The 19,389-nt window shown below is 40.6% G+C and overlaps 1 protein-coding gene across 1 annotated transcript in view; it reads right to left on the bottom strand.

The window, feature by feature from the left end:
• Positions 1 to 401: 401 nt before the first annotated feature.
• ntng2b (netrin g2b) overlaps positions 402 to 19,389 on the bottom strand; it is a 77,451-nt gene continuing 58,463 nt past the window's right edge. The window contains exons 5-7 of the mRNA XM_069673917.1: positions 6,705 to 6,872; positions 2,999 to 3,133; positions 402 to 1,962 (exon numbers count right to left, since the gene is read on the bottom strand). Coding sequence (XP_069530018.1) covers positions 1,739 to 1,962; positions 2,999 to 3,133; positions 6,705 to 6,872 — 527 coding nt within the window. The 3' untranslated portion in view covers positions 402 to 1,738. The remainder of the gene's footprint in view (positions 1,963 to 2,998; positions 3,134 to 6,704; positions 6,873 to 19,389) is intronic.

Raw genomic sequence — 19,389 nt, forward strand, 5'->3', positions numbered from 1 at the left:
GATCTGAGCTGCTGCTAACATTAGCTCAGCTTGATTCCCTTTAAGCTTTAAAGTGCCATGAAAATCTTTCATTGTGTTAAAAAAATATCATTAAAAATGACCAAGATCGAGCAAGTGAAGGTGACGTGACTTAAAACTGTAAGAACATAATTAGTTGGCAATGTTTTAATGTCTGCCATGCAAGCTACAAGCTCCAGACTGACTGGCTGTTTTCCTTTTTTTCACTGTGTAAGAGGCTGTTAGATGTCCAACGTTTATTAGCTTTAAACATAAATTCTGTAATGATATCCCAGCTCTACTTTATCTCCACTGTTTGCACACTGGAAAATGTGTGTTTTTTTAATAGCCCAGTCAATCTGAAAGGGAAATTTCAAGATATAAAAGCTCGCTGCAACTTTTATCAGAATAAAATAATTTATATTCTCTTGACAGGAAAGCAGTGCTTTGTGATTGTCAGACAGGCTGTTGGATTTCAAACCGGAATAATCCGTTTGCAATACTGAGCATTCAACATCATGTCCAAAGTGAATAGATAAAATGAAGGACTTGAACTTTGTCTTAACTTTCTTTTTCTTCGCCCCGCTGAAAAAGTAAGACATAACAGCATGTAATCGAGGACATTTGATTGAATGAAAAAAAGTACAAGCAAGAAGGCAAATAACAGTCATATTTACTGCAAGGTTTACACTCAGTGTAATAAAATGCTCATTTGGAATAGATGTAAATGTCTTTTTTTTTTTTATAATTTATTGTAACTCCAAACAAAAATAATTTCTACAAAAAATAGTCAAATAATGTCATATAGTATTGATACGTGGACGATCTCTTTTCTCTCTCTTTTAGGCTTCTGACAAGTTAAATTCTGATAAATTCTGTTTCCTGAATACTGTGTGAAGATTAAATCTCGCTAAGTGTGGCAACAATCACTCATTCCTATAACAACCATAGTAGTGACTAATTTTTTATAATCTGCAACCCCCCTGGATATTATATAATAAGTATAATCTCAGCGACTGTTAGTGGGCACATTAGATACAATGACTGAAGATATAATTAAAAAAAATAATGCAGCAGAAAGAGAATAAATGTAAAATCAAGTCTCATCTTTTGAGAAGAAATGAAACCTGGTTTATATACGTATGTAGGCCTCAGCAGCAGGATCAAACGCGCACCTCGCCTCCCGACCCGTCCGTCGTGTCGACGTGCCTTTAACCGTCCGCACACGCACACACACACACACACACACACGTTGGCTGTCAGTCTTAACGGAGGCGAGATCCGTAACTCAACCAAGAAACGAAAAAGAAAAAAGAAAAAGGAAAAAAGGTCCTTGTGGTTAACAACAGCCATTCCCTTTGAAGTGAAACAGTGGTGATTTAAGTGTTTATGCTTTTTGGTTTGATGCACATTGCTCCAGCTCAGGAATAAAGGGAACAGTGGTTGGTATGATTTTTCCCCCTTTCACCTGCATCCTTTCTCTGAGGTCACTCCTTCTTTTTCAGTTTGTCCTTCTTGCACCTGAGCACACAGTCGGTATCATAACAGTCCTGTGAGGTGTGTGTCTGTGTGTGTGTTTTGAAAGGAGACTGGGGCTTGTGAGTGTGTTCGCTTTTTCTTTTTTTGTTGCGAGTGCTTTTGTGTGTGTTCATCGAGTCCATGGCTGGGGCGGCCCAATCCCGCTCAGGTACACACATACATATACACACACTCCCTGGTCTGAGGGGAATTTTTTTGTGGCTCAGTGGGGAGTTAACGTGGCCAGCAGGTGGGCTAGCAGAGTGCAGAGCAGCAGGGTGGCTGTTGGGGGGTGCAGGGAAGAGGCGGCGTTGCAGTCCTTGCCCGCCTCACAGCGGGGCTGTTGGCACAGTACCCCCTTAAACTCTGGAGGACAGATGCACTTCTGGTTCTGGTAGCACGTTCCTCCGTTCTGGCACAGGAGCATCTCCTCGTCGCAAACGTTAGCTGCGAGCGGAGATGAAGGCAGACAGAGAGCGCAGAAGGAGGGAGAAGGAGCAGAAAAGAGGGAGAGCGAGGGAATTGCAGAGGTAAGAGAGGAGTTGGGAATAAAGAGGGCACAGCAAAGTGACAGAGTGACAGGCGGTAAAAGGATAGTGGGGGAGTAAAGTGCACAAAGACGACAGAAAGATGTATAGGAAAAAGGAAGACAGGTGGGGGGAGATAAGGAGGGGCAATGTAAGAAGCATGATAGGAAACAGAGATACAGAGGGAGGGGAAGAATTCAGGGCAGAAAGAACAAAGTAGAAAGGAGAAAGCAGGAGGAAGGAAACAGGCAAGATAAATTCTCCAGTCTTTGCCTCAGGGACAACAACAGGTAACACCTGCCTTTTTTCTTTTTTCAGCCCTTTTCTCAGTCCGTTTTTATAGAGTCAAAATCGTTGTCTCAGACGCAGCAGAAAATACACTGCATGTGATATTTGTTAAGTAATAACTGGAGAAGACGATAACATAATTACAACGCTATAAAAGTCGTAGTAGGGCTGGTTGCGCCACACACGGTACTCGACCTAAAACTGTGCTCAGAGAAATGCCTGCTGTGACAAGGAATAATTACTTGAGCAAACATTTTTATCACACTGAAGATAATTGGCTGTGTTGTATTTGGAGTAAAGTGTCAAACTGTAAACATACTGTCCCATACTGTAATAAATAAACCCACAAATAAGTCTATGAATGCCAGTGGAGGTTTAATGTCCGCTTGTGTGTAAGGAGGGAGGGTCTATGTGGGACTGCGAGGCCCCTGACTAGATGCTAGATGGTAGAGGAAGACGATTCTCTGTAATGGGGTTAAGCAGTGACAGGGTCATCAATTAAAAGAGCAGCTGATGCTGCTAATGAGCTACATGATCTATTCCCCCGGGGGTAAAGAAAAAACATGGGGTTGATACACAAGCTAAGTGGCACAGCGCTCTCGCAAAGGTCCTCCTAGGCTACCGTATTTGTTCATACATTCTTTCAAAAATCACTGCTCCATACTCACCGTAACATCCTTGTTTCCAGTAGTATCCCGGCAGACAGTCGTCACATTTGGCCCCCGTGGCTCCGTCTTTACACTGGCAGAAGCCTGTGCCGTTACACCGGTCGTGAACAGAACCCATCTGGTTGCAGTTACACTCTGAAAGAGGAGAGCGGTGGAGGGAAAACAGAGTCATTTCGAAATTCTTACCACTCGTACTTTTTAGGCGGGGATTTGATTAGAGGTGAATTACTTTGAGCCGAAATGTGTTCATCTGTATTCAGGCCACAGATGTGTCTCTAGACCTTCAGAGCTACCGCACTGTGTATGTATGATGGTTTCTCCAGAGCACATATCTTTTCAGAGGCTACATGAATTAAATCCTGGAATTAAGGCACTTTTCAACCAGAATTACTGTTGTGATTTTCCAACTATGTGGTCTTCTTGGTGAAATCCAGATGCACAGGCCTTGCTGGGTTTTATATGAGAGATAAACGAAAACATCTGATGTTGTCTGGAATCAAAACTGCTGTGCTGATAAACGGTACTTGCGGGAGCACACTTTCAAGAAATCAAGACAGTGTTGCATGTGTGACGTCCACAGTTGGCTCCGGTTGTAACTCTTGAGGTTAACATTTTACAAAAATTCCTGCCATGTGTTCCCGACAAACAACCCCTCTTATATCGAGTGCTGCCCTGGGAAAATACTTCCGTGACTGCGCTCCCCTTTAAATAAATGACAGATGTCAGAAACCACTGTACATCAGATGTTGTTTGAGAAACTCATCTTATTTATATGGGACTGAAAGTTCTTTTGAACTTGGAATTTTTCTTTTAAAGGCAGGTTTTGAGCAGTTGTGGGAGATGTACTTTTGTTGTTCTGCGTAATCAAACAAATTGAAATGTGGTCTGTAAAATTCTTACGATTCAAATGGCCTCTTAAACACCACAAACATCCTTAACTCTTCATTCCTATTAATCACAGTAAGCACTTGATGACATGCACACACATATCTTTGTTCTAACTATTGAGATTAAACATTGTGCTCTTTTTTTCGCGCAAAAATTACTCTTATTTCCGCAAGTAATTATCATCACAAAAACATATTTATAGAAGCTGACTGAGCAGATCAGAGATGGTCAAAGAGCTGCATATTTGCCTTTGTCAGTCCGTTAATAAGGAACTCAAGTTTCTTCCATGATTTAGAGATTAGTCGAATAATCTTCTATCCTATCAAATTCATTATGAAACATTAATAAAATGGAACAAGCCAAGAGGCCCAGATTACACAACCACATCAATGTGGTTGGTGTGTTTGTGGGTCATGCGCATCAATACTGAAACTTGAACGGTAGCCATTTAGAGAGAATGTGTAGCTGTGTCTAATGTGTGCGTGCAGCTTTAGTGTTTGGGTAGCACATGGTGTCTTGCTCCAGAGATGCTGGTGTGAACTGATTTTCTTTAGCCATGCTCGGCGTGCCAGTGCGCTGGCAGAGGAGCTAATGGGGCCTTATTTGTGCTGACTCCAAGGCCTGGCCCTGAGTGTGCCCCAACTGCTGAGAGTTTTTACCCTCCAACCCCCTGCAGTCCACCTACAGATGGATCTAAATCAACACCAGATTTTAGCTCCACAGCTATGCAAACAGAGTGACCTCTTATTAGGACGTGCCCTTAATAAGTTTAGAGTTTAAAAAGAGCGAATACTCTGCTTGCAAACAGGGTATGTCTGTCCGAAAATATGCAAAGAGAGAACCCACGGTGCACACAGAAAATATTACAACAGTGGTATGTTTGATTTTGTTTTGGCTCCGTACTGCAGCACACTGGATTTGGAATGAGGTTTTTAAGTGTTGCCTTTTAGCTCTGAGGGCGCTGGAGGGTGTTTGCATCAGTATGAGGCAAGCTGTGTTGGACTTTTAAACCTTTTTATACATAAAGTAGTACCCCTAGATTAAGGACAATGAAGTGGAGATGCAATTGAATGTTCTTGAGTGATCAAGCCAGTCTGCTGAGCGTAAAGTTGCACTTGCTGAAGGCAACAATGTTGATAAAAGAGGTGAAGACAAGTGCTGTGCCGGAAGAGCATCTAAGGGGGAAAGTACATGCTAAAGTCTAAATGGGTTTTATATTGAAGGCCAATCGCTAGATGCAAAGGATTTTCAACAAATTACATTTAATGACGTTAAGTCTGCACATTGAGGCAGTGCCATAAATAGTAGACATAACTTTCATCTTATAAAGTTTTTTTGGGGAAGATCTTAGCTTACAGTTTTTTCCTTAAAACAAACAAGTCTATTTACACGAGGTATGGAGAAACATGAACATTCTTTTGGGGTCATGTAGCTTACCACCTGAGAATAGTAAGTCCAATATTCCTTGTTACTTTTGCTCTAGTTTGGTCTCCACCACCACTTTGGACGCAACACTATGAGGGAATGTCTTGATCTTTTATTGCGAAGTGCGCCGCCATGTTCCCCCCGCCGGGGTCAGCCCTACACGTGGGTCTGTATGTGACTGACTGACTGAGTGAGTGACGGTACGGAGCTGTACAGAGAGAGAGTTGCGGCATCGCAATGACGGATCGTGGAGCATATTGGACCTCCACTGACGCGACTCTCTGTCTTTAAGGCTCTGGATACTTTCTTCGGGGAGTAGGCGGGGCTGCTCCTCCGCTGCTCGTCCACTGTCCTCACCTACGTACGTCCGCAGCGCGCACCTGCTTTCAAACACGTTGTCATCGGCCTCATAAGGACAGTCCTTGTAACAACTTGCGCACAAAAGAGACATTGACCTGTGAGGTCAGCCACATACTAGGTTTTGACCTAATCTTATTAACTTAAAGCAAACAGGTATATTTACATAAGATATGGAGACACATTAGCATTCATTCGGAGTCATGTAGCTTACCACCTGACAATAGTAAGTCCAATATAACACTTACATTTGCTCTAGTTTGGTCTCCACCACCACTTTGGACGCAACACTATAAGGGAATGTTTTGCTCTTTTATCGCGAAGTGCGTCGCCATGTTCACCAGCTGGACGTTTGATTTGTCCGTCTGCTGTTTTTGTGTTTGACGGGTGGTGTACTGTTGGATCTTTGCTGAAAGCTAGTGCCAAATGCGTTTGGACACTACACTGACGAGAGCGAAAAAGACTGACCCAAAACAAAGTAAAAAACTGATGAGCTGTAAAACTAAACAATGTGCGATAAAACGTGCAAACATTCCTTGGAGCTGACACTCGTTTGGTTGATCAATAGTGAAATAAGTGAATAAAATCCTAAAAGAGCAGCTTTGAAATATGTTTTTGAGTAAAAAATTCTGTTCTATAAAGTTATAGGACAATTTATAAACAGAGGATAAACACACTCTAAATTCCACTCAACAAACAGTTGAATTGTCTTATTTGTTTGTTTTCAGATCCTGTTTGCTGGAGCCAACACAGCACAATGTGTGAGGGAAGCAGTGTCGTTTGTATAGTTTATAAAATATATGAGAAAAATTGTGTTCATTTAAAATTCCACTTTAACTCTGCCTTCAAAACAACACTTGTGTAGCTTCTTGGATTTTAAAATGTAAAACACCCACAGCCTTTCCTCCTCTGTCAGTCACACTACACACTCCACCACCTTCCCCACACACACACAAACATTCACACGCTGTCCCGCTACATGCACTCTCTCTCTCTCTCTCCGCCCCCACCCCTCCACCCTCTCCTGCAGACTGACCGATGCAGACGCTCTCATCATCCAGCTCGGCAGAGGCGTTGCGGAAGTATCCCAGCCTGCAGTGTTGGCAGTTCTGGCCCCTGGTGTTGTGCTTGCAGCTGACGCACGTGACGATGTTCAGGTAGTCGATGTAGCTGCAGCGGTTGGAGTGGCCGTAGCACTCACAGTCTTAAAGAAAAGAGACAGGAGAAGTGTTACAGTTAGAGTCGATGCTTAAAACGCGGGATCGGATTTGTTAAAGGATTCTTCAGCGACGGCAGGAGATGATTAATGACCTGCACTAACGGATACGTCTAAGAGTTTTAGTTTCAGACATCAGAGCACAAATGAATGACTCTGAGTGTTCTTTATGACTCGCCTTTCTGACTCCATATTGGTTCAATAAAGACAAACCACTCCCTCTCCATTCCTACACTCACAGGTTTGCTGAGTCTGCTTCGCTGGGCTGCACTGATTACTGATGGGAATTCCACTATCCTGCGTGTGTGTGTGTGTGTGTGCAGGTGTGTGAGTACAGGCATGTTAATTGTGTCTGGGAATTTAACTGCATTACTGGATGAGTAGATTATAAGCTACAGAATCATAACCGAGGGAGTTTGAGGTGAGCGATACAGTGCGTTAGATGTTTTCACGACTGCACCTGGTGCTGTGGAAATCACTCTGACCCTGCTTAACCCGACTCCAATCCCCTTCCTCTGTTTGTTCATCATTTTCCACAGTCTTCTATACAAAAAGTGCAGCACATTTTGAGCTCTTAATTAAATTTTCTCTTTGTTATTCATGAATTATCTGAGAGGATTTCACAGCACGCCTGTACGCTCGATAAATTAAGCCCTCCTCCCGATTTCACACCCTTAAACCAAAGCGGGGGAAAAAAACACAACGCTGTGGAAAATGGTGCAACATCTTTGTTAAAATTTTCCCACAGAGACAGAAATTATATCATATACCGTAGGATTTGCTGTTTTTTTGCAGCAAACGGTAGAGGGGTGTTGCTCCACATTCTAGCCCCAGTTATCTGCTACCTAATTAAGGTTTTATTAAGCTTTAGAAGTTGGCTGCAGTCGTGTGCTGCAAGGCATCACTGTCCTCTAAAGAGGCGTTTACCAGGCATGTTTATGCAAATACACATTTAAATGCACATTAAAAAGTCGGAGTTTAGCTGTTTAATCAGCCGTCACATTATTATTTTATTATTGTTTGGTTGATGATGCCAGCTGAAATATTAATGAGCTGGTTTAAAGGAAGCCAGCGCGAGGAGCACCATAAAGTGCCTCTCTCAGCACTGAGGGAAGCGTGCTAGCAGTGGGGGAAGAAGTGCCTAATTAAATATAAATGGCCAATTACTCCACCGACTAGAGAGGCAATGGGACATTGTTCCACAAATTAACGTTACGAGTCAAGATGCTGCTTTATTGGTGTTTATCAATTGTGAATTGTTAACGGGGAAAGACGGGAGAGCGGTTGTGCATCAAAGATTCCGTAAGGTGGAAAGAGTGATGGTATATTCTGCTAACAAGCTTCCTCTTTTAAAACCAGTAAACAAATATGTCAAAGTGGGCAATTGTTTGATGATTAAATATGAATTTAAAGCACAAACACTTACCTTGATCATGCACATAAAGCAACAAAACCACGGAGGAGGCACAGATGCATAGGGAAAGAATGACAAACATGCAATGAAGGGTATTTTTCCACAGGTTTCTACTTTGAACAGCACCCAAATGACAGAAAGAGCTCAAAATCCACTGATCTGAGCCAAAGAATCCAAAAGGATTTAGCCAAGCTCAAGTCTCCGGCTGGCATCTTTAGACGGCATGCTGCCCATCGTTGGTCTCTTACCTTTGAAATCATTGTATATGATCCCAAACAACTGTCTGGCCTGAGGCTCTCCTGAGATGAAGAACTTCAGAAGCCCTTGAGGGATGAAGGAATCCTTGTTTAAGACCACATCTCTCACCGTGCTACAGTCCTATACCACACCACACCTTCACACAGCTGGAGCAGGTGTAGTCTATAGGTTACTATCGGGACTACAGAGAGGTCGTATGGATTAGTTGGAGGGGATTCCCACTAGATTCTACCTGGCAGAAGGGGGTTGCTTTGTTCTTTAAAGCTGACATAATCTGCACCGAGTGCAGCGTTTCGTAACTGGTTGGACCGACTCCAAAAGTCAAACTCAAGAATTCATGAGACTTCTGAGGTGGTGCAGCAAACTGACAAGGCTTGTTTTTCAATCCTACTATAAGTTTAAATATTACCATTCAAAATAATTTTCCAAACACTCCTGAAAAATTAAATGCAATGTTCATTCTTGATTTTGAAACTGCAGTTGGCAAAAGAATCCAACTGTTCGTTCCATCCCGACAATATTGTCAAGTGTGTTTTTGGATCGCTTATGGTGAGGACTCTCAACCTCAACTTTTAGGCCAACATGGACGAGACAAGCTCAAAGTGTTCAATCGATCTTGTTATCAAAGAAAACAGGGTCTGATTTCTGGAGATAAGACACAATTTATCACGAAAAACAAACAACTTTTGTTGGACGTCTGGATCAGTGTCAACATGATTGTTGGCCAAGGATTCATGAGTGATCAGTGATTGAAGTACAGTCTGATTGGTTGAACAATTATTGGTGTACATTGGTCTAAAATCAAGACTCAAAGCTCTAAAACAGCAACTTATGGAGCCTGAGTTAAGCATATTTTGTAAATCCAAATAGTGTTTTAAACATGTTCAGCATGGTTTGTCTTGAAGTAGTCTTCACTAGGGGTGGGATTTACAGGCTGACTCGCAATACGATACACAATACGTGGCCCACGATAATATCACGATTCAGCGATTCTGCGATAATTAATATATCGCAAGACAATCATATAATGATACATCACGATCATGGTGAAGTGTGGAATTAATGTATTATTCACTACAATGCAACTACAAATTGAGATAAACGATGCGGTGACTGAAATTGGCAGGGAGATCTGTTTAGAGCGCTGAATTTATTTGAAATTCAAATATCGATATCTGGTGCCAGTTATACGATGATTGCATCAGACCCGTCGGGGTAACGATATGTTGCGATATCAATATTTTGTTGCATCCCTAGTCTCCACCATTGCAATCATTTCATGCTACGCCAAGAACAGTGTCCCTCCCCAAATAGAGTCAGGACTGTGGAGGTAACTGGCTTTGTTGGAAGATTTTCATGTAGGGAGGCAACCCTGTCATTACATTACCTACAAAGGAAACATTAAAAGTAAATCTAATTGTTTATCAAAAGATTTAGAACTTTCACACAAAGTGGGAAATCCCACTGAAGATAGACGGCTTACATATGGCGGGTCTGAATCTTGTGAGTCAGACTGGTCCTGAAGTGGGTTCAAACTTTTGGCTTTTTAAAAAAAGAATATGGACTTTTTAAGCACTGCAGCCTAAGGTGAATTAGGGGAATTAAAGAATGTCAGTTTGAAGATCCAACCGAGAAAATTATGACTCTACCGAGGGCCCAAATGATTCGAATTACCACATTAAATTGAGCTGTAAATGCAATACTGTGTCACCTATTAACTTCATGCTGATACATTTTGGGTCCCAATGTGCAACCAGTTATGAATCACTGTGCTACTTAACCAAATGTTCAAACCTTTTTTTTTCTCTCTTTCTTTCTCCTCTTCACCCTCTATGTGTGTCAGGGTCAGACCGCCTGCGTCCAACCAAGGATTCTTAGGTCTGTGATGCACTACAAAGAAACAACAACCCACAGATCAATCTGTATTGATGAAGTGCAGATACTCTCAGGCTGGTTTTAACCAATAATGACTCCTAACAAGAGAACAACATCCATGATGTATGAGAAACCTTTTCCAACATAGATCTTATTCATGTATATTCTAATGGAATTGACAAAGAAAGATGTTAGAGGCTACATCGGATATATTTTTTATTTTGAACAAGTCATCCAAATGTCATAAATCAAAGAATGCTCGACACAAATCCGTCTTCTGTTCCTCCTCTACCCATTTTTTAACTTCTTCCTTTTGTCTGTTTTTCTTGCCCTACAGTGTCAGTCACTGTCTGACTAAAAAAAAATATATAGTGCTACAGTCGGTAGCAAATTGAGATTTAGCCTCACGGCATATGTTGACTGACAGGTGGTTAAAGATAAATTTAAATACATTTCACAGATACTTTTCCTTTCATTCTGAGCCTCCAAGTTAGAGTTTATCTCCTGCAAACGTACAATTATACCCCTTTCCCACCTAAATTTAGCGTGTTGACACAGGTTTTTCAGAACGGGGAAGACCCGCTTATAAATGCAGATTGTCTCTGTTCCCATTGCAAACTTGACGCCGACAAATCTGGAACGATGTTTGAGCGCTGCTCGGACGGAGACGGGCGGAATTTGTAGCTGAGATGACAAGGAGTCGCAGAAGTTACAGAGGTTAGCATCGCGCCGGAAAGGGGTAGGAGATTATCGCGTCGACACCGGTTTTGTTTTCCCATCAATGCCGCTCGGAGCCGAGGCGATAATTACCCGATATAGCAGAGTCATATGACAATCTGAATGCCGATTGCAGCCTTTCCCATTAAGGAAAAAAGCCAAGTGATAGCGGGTGTTTGTGGGTTTTTGGACCAGTGGGAAAGCGGCTTTAGAGATACTTCCAATACTTGAATTTACTGAGTACCAATTTTATACCAATGCGACTTAAAAATAACAGACACTGTATATTCTAATAGCTGTGTATGGATGCGACAATAGTTTTTGTATTGTCTGATTCAGAGGATGTATGACATTGAACTTTATTATATTATGTAGTATAACAGTCATAATTCAAGAACATAAAAGAATGAATCTTTGAATAACTAACAATTCTGTATGGAGACGTCGCTCTCAAGCTGAGGTAACGTTAGCTGCAGCTTGGCTTGCGGCCCCTCACACCTGCTGTGTCCGACAAAGCTTAGAGAAAAGTGAAATACATCACGGAGAAACTGGAGACCTCTGGTGACCTCTTTCTGGCTAGCTAGCAAATGTTAATTTATGGTAAAATAAGTGAAAGTAGGATACAAAAGTCTTTCCTCCCAGCTAGTGTCTGGGCAGTGTAGAGCTGGCAGTCGGTGTCCGGAACATTCTAAAGACTGCAACCAACAACTGCCAACTTTAGAATGTTGAGGTGAGTTGGGAATTGTCTGGGCCGTGTGCAGTCTCCTTAAGACAGTAGTTACTGGTGGCAGCTATAATACATCCACCTGATTGTAGGCGCCGGTATTGGAACAATTCTATTTACTAAACCACAAATTATCTACTGTATATAGCTACTCTAAATCTACAAGAACATCCCTACATACAGAAGAGATACCTCTCTTTTCAGCATCCCCGTGCGTTGTGTGTTTGTAAGTATGAATTCCATGTCCATGTCCATGCCCATGCCCATGTCCATGCCCAAGTCCAAATCCGAGTCCATGTCGCACAATTTGCTGGGGGACTGCAACACCAAAATTATTACTGAAATAGCTGGAGGAACAAATATGAGCTAAATATATGTAGCCACAGCTACAAATAAAAGGTATGCCTTTCCTTTTCTTCTTCCTACCTCTATGCCCATGTTCAGATGAGGTTTTGTGGCCATGACTGTCATGTCCTCCAAAATGATGGGGGTCTGACATAACAAGCAAAACAGCATGTTGAAAATGATTTTTGCTCTTTTTCTCGACAAATTAAACCACATATATTTGTGTTTTTCACTCGAACCTCCTCCTCATTTCTTGCCTCTATCTTTAAAAGTATGTTTCTAGTGTTTGTGCCAAATTAAGATTTTATAGCCCAAGTTTACCCACAGGCTATCATGCTGCTGAACAGAAACATGAATTTAGATGCATTTGTTTTGTATGTGGCCCATTTAACGCTTGGAGTTAGCAAATTTAGCTCAAAAGTAAAGTTTATGTACTAAATATTTAGTGCACCACAACTACTGAGACATTGCTGCGACTACATGCAACACAAATACCTTTTCTGTCCTCTCCATGCACAGATGAGGTTGGTGTATTGTGGCCGTGAGTTTCATGTACATGGGAGACTGCAATATCAGATAATCATTAACATTAGAAGCAAACGTGTAGTTGCATTTCTGCAACTTCCTTTTTTCAGGCAGCTGTTTTACAATAGACATTTACAAGTTTAAAGTAGTAAAATGTGTCTTTCACTACAGGTATACTACACTATAGCAAATAAGACTACAGGAACATCAACAGTACTATATATAAGACATATACCCGGCCTTTCAGCTCCACTGTGCTCAGATGATGTTGTAGTTCTGTGGCCATGAGTTTCTTGCACATGGGAGACTGAAACCACATCATCATCAACATAAGAAGTTAAAATTAAGATGCATTTTGGTAGTTTTGTATTTTTAGACGGCCGCTTTTTGGTGTCAATTGCCAAGTGTAAAGTGGTAAAAGTTTCATATAACTATAGGAAAACTACACTACAATACAAAAAACTAACGGGGCATAAACACTTCTACATATAGAAGTTATACCTGGCCTTTGTTCTCCTCCATGCACAGATGACGTTGTCGTTCTGTGGCCATGAGTTTCTTGCATATGGGAGACTGAAACCACATCATCATCAACATAAGAAGCAAACATTTAGATGCAATTCGGCTGTTTTTTGTTTTTATACTACCGCTTTTTGGTTAAGTTGGCCATGTGTAAAGTGGTTAAAGTTTTATATAACTAAATGAAAATTACACTACAGTACATAATACGAAAGGAACATTAATACTTCTAAATATAAAAGATTTACCCGGCCTTTCTGCTCCTCCGTGCACAGATGACGTTGTAGTTTTGTGGCCATGAGTTTCATGGTCATGTCCCTCTGCGTTTTGGGAGACTGAAACCACATCATCATCAGCATAAGAAGCAAACATTTAGATACATTTTGGCTGTTTCCTATTTTTATAGGCCCACTTTTTGGTGTAGGTGGCCAAGTATAAAGTGTTAAAAGTTTTATATGACTAAAGGAAAACTATACGACAGTACATAAAACTAAAGAGACATTAGAACTCTAAATATACACGATATACCTGGCCTTTCCTCTCCTCCGTGCACAGATGATGTTGTAGTTTTGTGGCCATGAGTTTCTTCTATATGTCCCTCTGAGTTTTGGGAAACTGAAACCACATCATCATCAGCGTAAGAAGCAAACATTTAGATTCATTTCGGCTGTTTTGTATTTATATGCGCCCGCTTTTTGGTGTAGGTGGCCAAGTTTAAAGTATTAAAAGTTTTATATGACTAAAGGAAAACTATACTACAGTACATGAAACTAAAGAGACATTAGAACTCTAAATATACACGATATACCTGGCCTTTCCTCTCCTCCATGCACAGATGACGTTGTAGTTTTGTGGCCATGGGTTTCTTGTACATGTCCCTCTGAGTTTTGGGAGACTGAAACCATATCATCATCAGCATAAGAAGCAAACATTTAGATTCATTTCGGCGGTTTTGTATTTATATGCGCCCGCTTTTTGGTGTAGGTGGCCAAGTTTAAAATTATGAAGGAAAACACTACACTACTTATGTACATGACAGTACATAACTATAAAGGGACATTAGCACTTCTAGGTGTAAAAGATATATACCTGGCCTTTCCGCTCCTCCGTGAACAGATGACGTTGTAGTTTTGTGGCCATGAGTTTCATGCATGTGTCCCTCAGAGTTTTGGGACACTGAAACCAAATTATCATCAACATAAGAAGCAAATGTTCAAATGCATTTCTGCAGTTTCCTGTTTCCAGGCAGCCATTTTTTGTTGCAAATTGCCATGTTTAAAGTGGTAAAGGTTTTATATAAGCAAAGGAAAACTACACTACTGTACATTAAACTAATGGGACATTAACACTTCTACATACAAAAGATATACCTGGCCTTTCCACTCCACTGTGCTCAGGTGACGTTGTAGTTTTGTGGCCATGAGTTTCTTGTACATGTCCCTCAGAGTTTTGGGAGACTGAAACCACATCATCGTCAGCATAAGACGTTAAAATTTAGATGCATTTCAGCTGTTTTGTATTTTTATGTGCCCACTTTTTGGTGTAGGTGGCCAAGTATAAAGTATTAAAAGTTTTATATGACTAAAGGAAAACTATACTACAGTACATAAAACTAAAGAGACATTAGAACTCTAAATGTACACGATATACCTGGCCTTTCCTCTCCTCCATACACAGATGACGTAGTTTTGTGGCCATGGGTTTCTTGTACATGTCCCTCTGAGTTTTGGGAGACTGAAACCACATCATCATCAGCATAAGAAGCAAACATTTAGATTCATTTCGGCAGTTTTGTATTTATATGCGCCCGCTTTTTGGTGTAGGTGGCCAAGTTTAAAGTGATGAAGGAAAACACTACACTACTTCTGTACACGACATTACATAACAATAAAGGGACATTAGCACTTCTAGATATAAAATATATATACCTGGCCTTTCCGCTCCTCCGTGAACAGATGACGTTGTAGTTTTGTGGCCATGAGTTTCATGCATGTGTCCCTCAGAGTTGTGGGAGACTGAAACCACATCATCATCAACATAAGAAGCAAATGTTCAGATGCATTTCTGCAGTTTCCTGTTTCCAGGCAGCCATTTTTTATTACCATGTTTAAAGTGGTAAAGATTTTATATAACTAAAGGAAAACTACACTACTGTACATAAAACTAACGGGACATTAACACTTCTACATACAAAAGATATACCTGGCCTTTCCACTCCACTGTGCTCAGGTGACGTTGTAGTTTTGTGGCCATGAGTTTCTTGTACATGTCCCTCAGAGTTTTGGGGGACTGAAACCACATCATCATCAGCATAAGACGTTAAAATTTAGATGCATTTCAGCTGTTTTGTATTTTTATGTGCCCACTTTTTGAGTTATATTGCCAAGTGTAAAGTGGTAAAAGTTTTATATAACTATAGGAAAAAATACACTACAGTACATAAAACTACAGGAACATTAACACTTCTACATATTAAAGATATACCTGGCCTTTCTTCTCCTCCGTGCATAGCTGACATTGTAGTTTTGTGGCCATGAGTTTCATGCATGTGTCCCTCAGAGTTGTGGGAGACTGAAACCACATCATCATCAACATAAGAAGCATTTCTGCAGTTTTTCAGCTCTATAGCCCATTTTTGCTTCTACTTGTGATAAAAGTTTAGCACTGCACAGTAAAATTCAACATCTACAGGATCATTGCCAAGATACCTTTGCTCTCATCTTTTATTTCTTTATGCTCCTCCTCCTTCATTTCCTTGCCGTGTTCAGAAGAGGTTGTAGTTTTGTGGCCATGAGTTTCATGCACGTGTCCCTCAGAGTTTTGTGAGACTGAACCCATATCATCATCAACATAAGAAGCATTTCTGCAGTTTAGCCCATTTTTGCTATAAACTGACTTCTACTTGTGATAAAAGTTTAGCACTGCACATTAAACTTCAACATCTACAGGATCGTTGCCAAGATACCTTTGCTCTCAGCTTTTATTTCTTTATGCTCCTCCCCCTTCATTTCCTTGCCGTGTTCAGACGAGGTTGTAGTTTGGTGGCCGTGACTGTCATGTACATGCCCCTCGGAATTGTGGGAGACTGAAACACCACAATCATCTTAACGGTTACAAATTTTGCTGAATTTTTTTCCTGTTTTTTCCTGGGGGGCAATTTTTCATGTGGTATACGTTTTTCCATCTTTACAGGCTACCTACACTACAGTACACTACTACAGTGCATATAATGGTATACCTTTATGCTCCTCCTCCCTTTTCTCCTTATGCTGAGATGAGGACGGTGTTTGGTGACCATGAGTCCCATGGACAGGTTGGGAAACTGGCACAAGCATAATAAACAAAACGAGGTAAATTTAAATATTTGCTCAGAAATCCTAAAATGAACACTGACTCTTTGTGGTTTCTACATTTTTTGCTGTTTTTGAAGTTTAACTCGCGGTGAAAGTATCAGATAAGTATTTGCAACACTACACGCACGTTATAGTATATTTGCGACAACAACAAAAAATACCTGTGTTTTTTTCATTTCCTTCCCCATGCGTAGATGTAGCAGCTGTGTGGCCATGAATCTCATGTAGTTGATTGGAGACTGAAACACCACAATTGTCATTAAATAAGAAACAAATATTTATATATATTTCTGCAGTTTTACATTTTTTAGGGGAATATGATTTGCTGTGTTGAGTTTAATTTTGCAGTAAAAACTACAGCACATCTGCAGCACAAGGAAACTTCTCCTCCCTCTCCTCCTCCTCCCTGCACTAAGATGAGGGTTGTAGTTTTGTGACCCTCAAAATTGTGGGAGACTGTCAAACCACAATCGCCATTGTCATATTAAGCAAAAGCACCCTAGAAGCACCAGCAATTCAGTTTTGCAGTTGCTCAACAAGTGTTAAAATATTCCACATATTCCTTTAATATATTACTGTTATTATTCAAGTTTAAACCCAGCATTGAAGTTCAGCGTCAGCCTTTTCAGCATCCAGCATTTACACTCCAATTTCTGCAGAAATTGCCTGCTGTAGTTTTTATATGAACTTTCCTCTCCTCTCTCTTACAATTTCCACCAAAACATACTAATTTATTATTTATCGTTTTCCAAGCAAGTGCAGATTGTTTTTCCAGAAAATCGGCAAAAAAGTATATGAATTATTGTAGATTACCGTCCACTATTTCTGTATGAATATAAGGACTCAAAGGAATCCAGATAAAGAGCTGGTGGTTCTTACTCTCCGGTGAGGTGCCATTAAATCACTGCAGAGGGCACGACGAGATGATGTAATTAAATGAGAGGCAGTGAAACCAAATTGCAAATGTGAATATAAACGTGGATACGCACTCATGAATAGACAAACTTACTATAATAAAAGTTTATTAACTGCATCAGAAGTAAACGACAGCACCTACATCTCAAAAACACATACCTGTCTTCTCAGGTTTTCCTGCTTTCACCTCACCCTCCTCCTTCACTCTTTCCTCCCCATGTCCAGATGGTTTGTGACCATGTGTCACATGTCCATGTCCCTCGATATGTTGGGAGACTGACACACCATAATTACCACTAACATAACAGGCCAAAATATGAGATATATTCAATGAGAAGATTGCAACCACCACATAAACAAAATATACCTTTCTTCTCAGCATTTCTTTCCTTCTCCTCCCTTTTCTCACCATTCTCAGATGAGGTTTTGTGGCCATGAGGATCAGGTGCGTGTCCCTCTAACATGTCATTAGCAAAGCAAGCAGGCATTAAAAATGTGTTCAATCTATTTTTTCATCATAGGTGATCTATCCACCTCTACACCACTACAGTACATATAAGCATATACCTTCATGCTCTGCCTCCCTTTTCTGCTCATGCTCAGATGACGTGGTTTTGTGGCCATGAGTTGCATGTACGTGTCCCTCAGTTGTGTGGGAAACTGAAACGCCACAATTGTGAATGAAATGACAAGCAAAATCATCCTATGAGGTTACATGATTCTCTAAGATTTCGAGAATAAAGTCGTAATTTTATGAGAAAAAAAGTCAGAATATTACAAGAATAAAGTTGTAATATTAGGCTATGGTTAACCTGTATCTTATTTTGAAATATCAGAAGAGCAGCCAGCCATTGAGTCATTTTCAAATAAAATCACTTTTCAGAGTCCTGATAGTTATGACAAACTGGTGCTGATGTTCCGAAAGATTAAGTATTTAGAATTTGCGAAACCTATACTTATGTATTGATATATAGCTGTGTGCTTGCGCATTACTAGGCAGGAGATCTCGAATGTTCTCGTGAGATACATGTATGCTATGCTTTCATGCTACCAGGTGTGTTAAGTTGTGTTAAGCCTCCGGTGCGATCATTTACAAGCAGAACTTCACACGATGTTGACTGTCAAGTTATATTTCTTATTTTAGTGCAGGTGGATGGCTGGTCTTCTGATATTTGTAATATGTAGGCTAACAATAGTCTAAAATTACGACTTTATTCTTGTATTTTTACGACTTTCGTAATATTACGACTTTCTTCTTATGACTTTATTCTCGTAAAATTACGATTTTATTCTCGTAATATTTTTTTCTTCTTTTTTCTTGTAATCTCTATTTTTTTTGTCTTTAATATGGCCCTAATACTCCGTCGTAATATGCTGCCTTCTTTGCCACCCAAACGACCAATTAACCATATCAGCTACAGTGAGCAGGTTGGTATAGCATTCTGATATACAGAAATAACAGACCTTAGATCGCGTAATTGACCAATCAGAACACAGTTTTCTTGCAGTTCAACTTTAAGCTATTGTAGACCAGTTTTGGAATACGCTTTATTACTCAAGTTAACCCCCACTGCTTACCATGCAAGCAATGTTATGATTAACACTAAATACTAGAAGAACAAGAGGTAAAGCAGCCTTTCGTATAACATTTACAGTGAGAACCAGCCTGTCAAAAGATGCAGACATGTTAATGGCCAACGCAGCAACACCTTGTGTTGCCCTTATGTTCAGTGTTAACCCTCTCAGTCTATGTTAACCCTTCTGGCTCTGGATCCAGCTCCCTTTAAAGCAGACATGTCCAAAGTCCAGCCTGGGGTCCAATCAGTCACATGGACCAATTTTGTACGGCCTGCAGCTTCC

This window comes from Semicossyphus pulcher, unplaced genomic scaffold, assembly GCF_022749685.1.
Source record: "Semicossyphus pulcher isolate SPU_LCO1_2020_fin unplaced genomic scaffold, fSemPul1.0.p SCAF_22, whole genome shotgun sequence".
Lineage (NCBI taxonomy): Eukaryota > Metazoa > Chordata > Actinopteri > Labriformes > Labridae > Semicossyphus > Semicossyphus pulcher.